This window comes from Condylura cristata, unplaced genomic scaffold (genome assembly GCF_000260355.1).
Source record: "Condylura cristata isolate star-nosed mole 26May11 unplaced genomic scaffold, ConCri1.0 scaffold00087, whole genome shotgun sequence".
NCBI lineage: Eukaryota > Metazoa > Chordata > Mammalia > Eulipotyphla > Talpidae > Condylura > Condylura cristata.
In genome coordinates, this window is record NW_004567188.1 from 3,519 (window position 1) to 4,345 (window position 827).

Genomic DNA, 827 nt, shown 5'->3' on the forward strand with positions numbered 1-827 from the left:
CCCCGTCTCCCCGCCGCCCCTCGGCAGTGGACCTGCCTGGGGCGCTCCCCGCTCTGTCTCGGGGAGTCCTCTCACCCCCCACCTCTGGCCTGCACCCCAGTTCTGTGTGCATCCACACGGCTTAAAAACAACACACCTGTCCCTGCCAAGGGTGTACCTGCCGGCACAAACGCCCCCCCCCCCAGGTCACTCATACCTTGAAAAACTGAAGCCGTTCCCGATTCCGGCCAAATTCGATCTCCTGATTTCTTAACACCGTTTCAGGTCTGAGAGAAAAGTCAGCATTAGGCGGGAAGATCGGCCGTTCAGCCCGGCCCCACCCTCCCGACGCGCCCACCCGAGGGCTCGGCCCGCCCCGAGCCTCGCGGCCCCTCAGGCGGACTGTGCTCCGCGCACGGGTTCTCTCTCAAAAGTTCTAGCCCTTCACCTCCGATCCGTGAAATCTGTGCCATTTTTGAAAGAAAACTGCATTTGCACCTACTGGGGGCATCTGTCCAGTTATTCCCAACACTCAGGCTGGTCGTCTGCCCTCCGGATGGCGACCAGGCACTGGCCAGGCCGTGGGCCTGACTCGCGTCCCGGGGCGGAGAGGCCCGGCGGCCGGCAGTCCCTTCCCCGTGCACAGCGGCGGCTTCCGTGATCCGTCACGGCCGAGGGCCGGTCACGCGCTCTGGCACAGGCCCCGCCCCGAGCCCCCCCAAATCTGATCTGCGCCCCCGCTGGCCCTCGGCTGCGTGTTCAGGGTGACAGCAGAAGAGGAAGACCACGCCGGCTGGACTTGCGGGGCGCAGTGAGCCCCTCGGCGCTCGGTGCCTGCCCGGGAGGCC

The 827-nt window shown here is 66.3% G+C and overlaps 1 protein-coding gene across 1 annotated transcript in view; it reads right to left on the reverse strand.

The window, feature by feature from the left end:
* The window catches only part of IREB2 (iron-responsive element binding protein 2), a 10,529-nt gene that overhangs the window by 3,367 nt on the left and 6,335 nt on the right, over nucleotides 1-827 (reverse strand). The window contains exon 3 of the mRNA XM_012734879.1: nucleotides 197-381. Coding sequence (XP_012590333.1) covers nucleotides 197-381 — 185 coding nt within the window. The remainder of the gene's footprint in view (nucleotides 1-196; nucleotides 382-827) is intronic.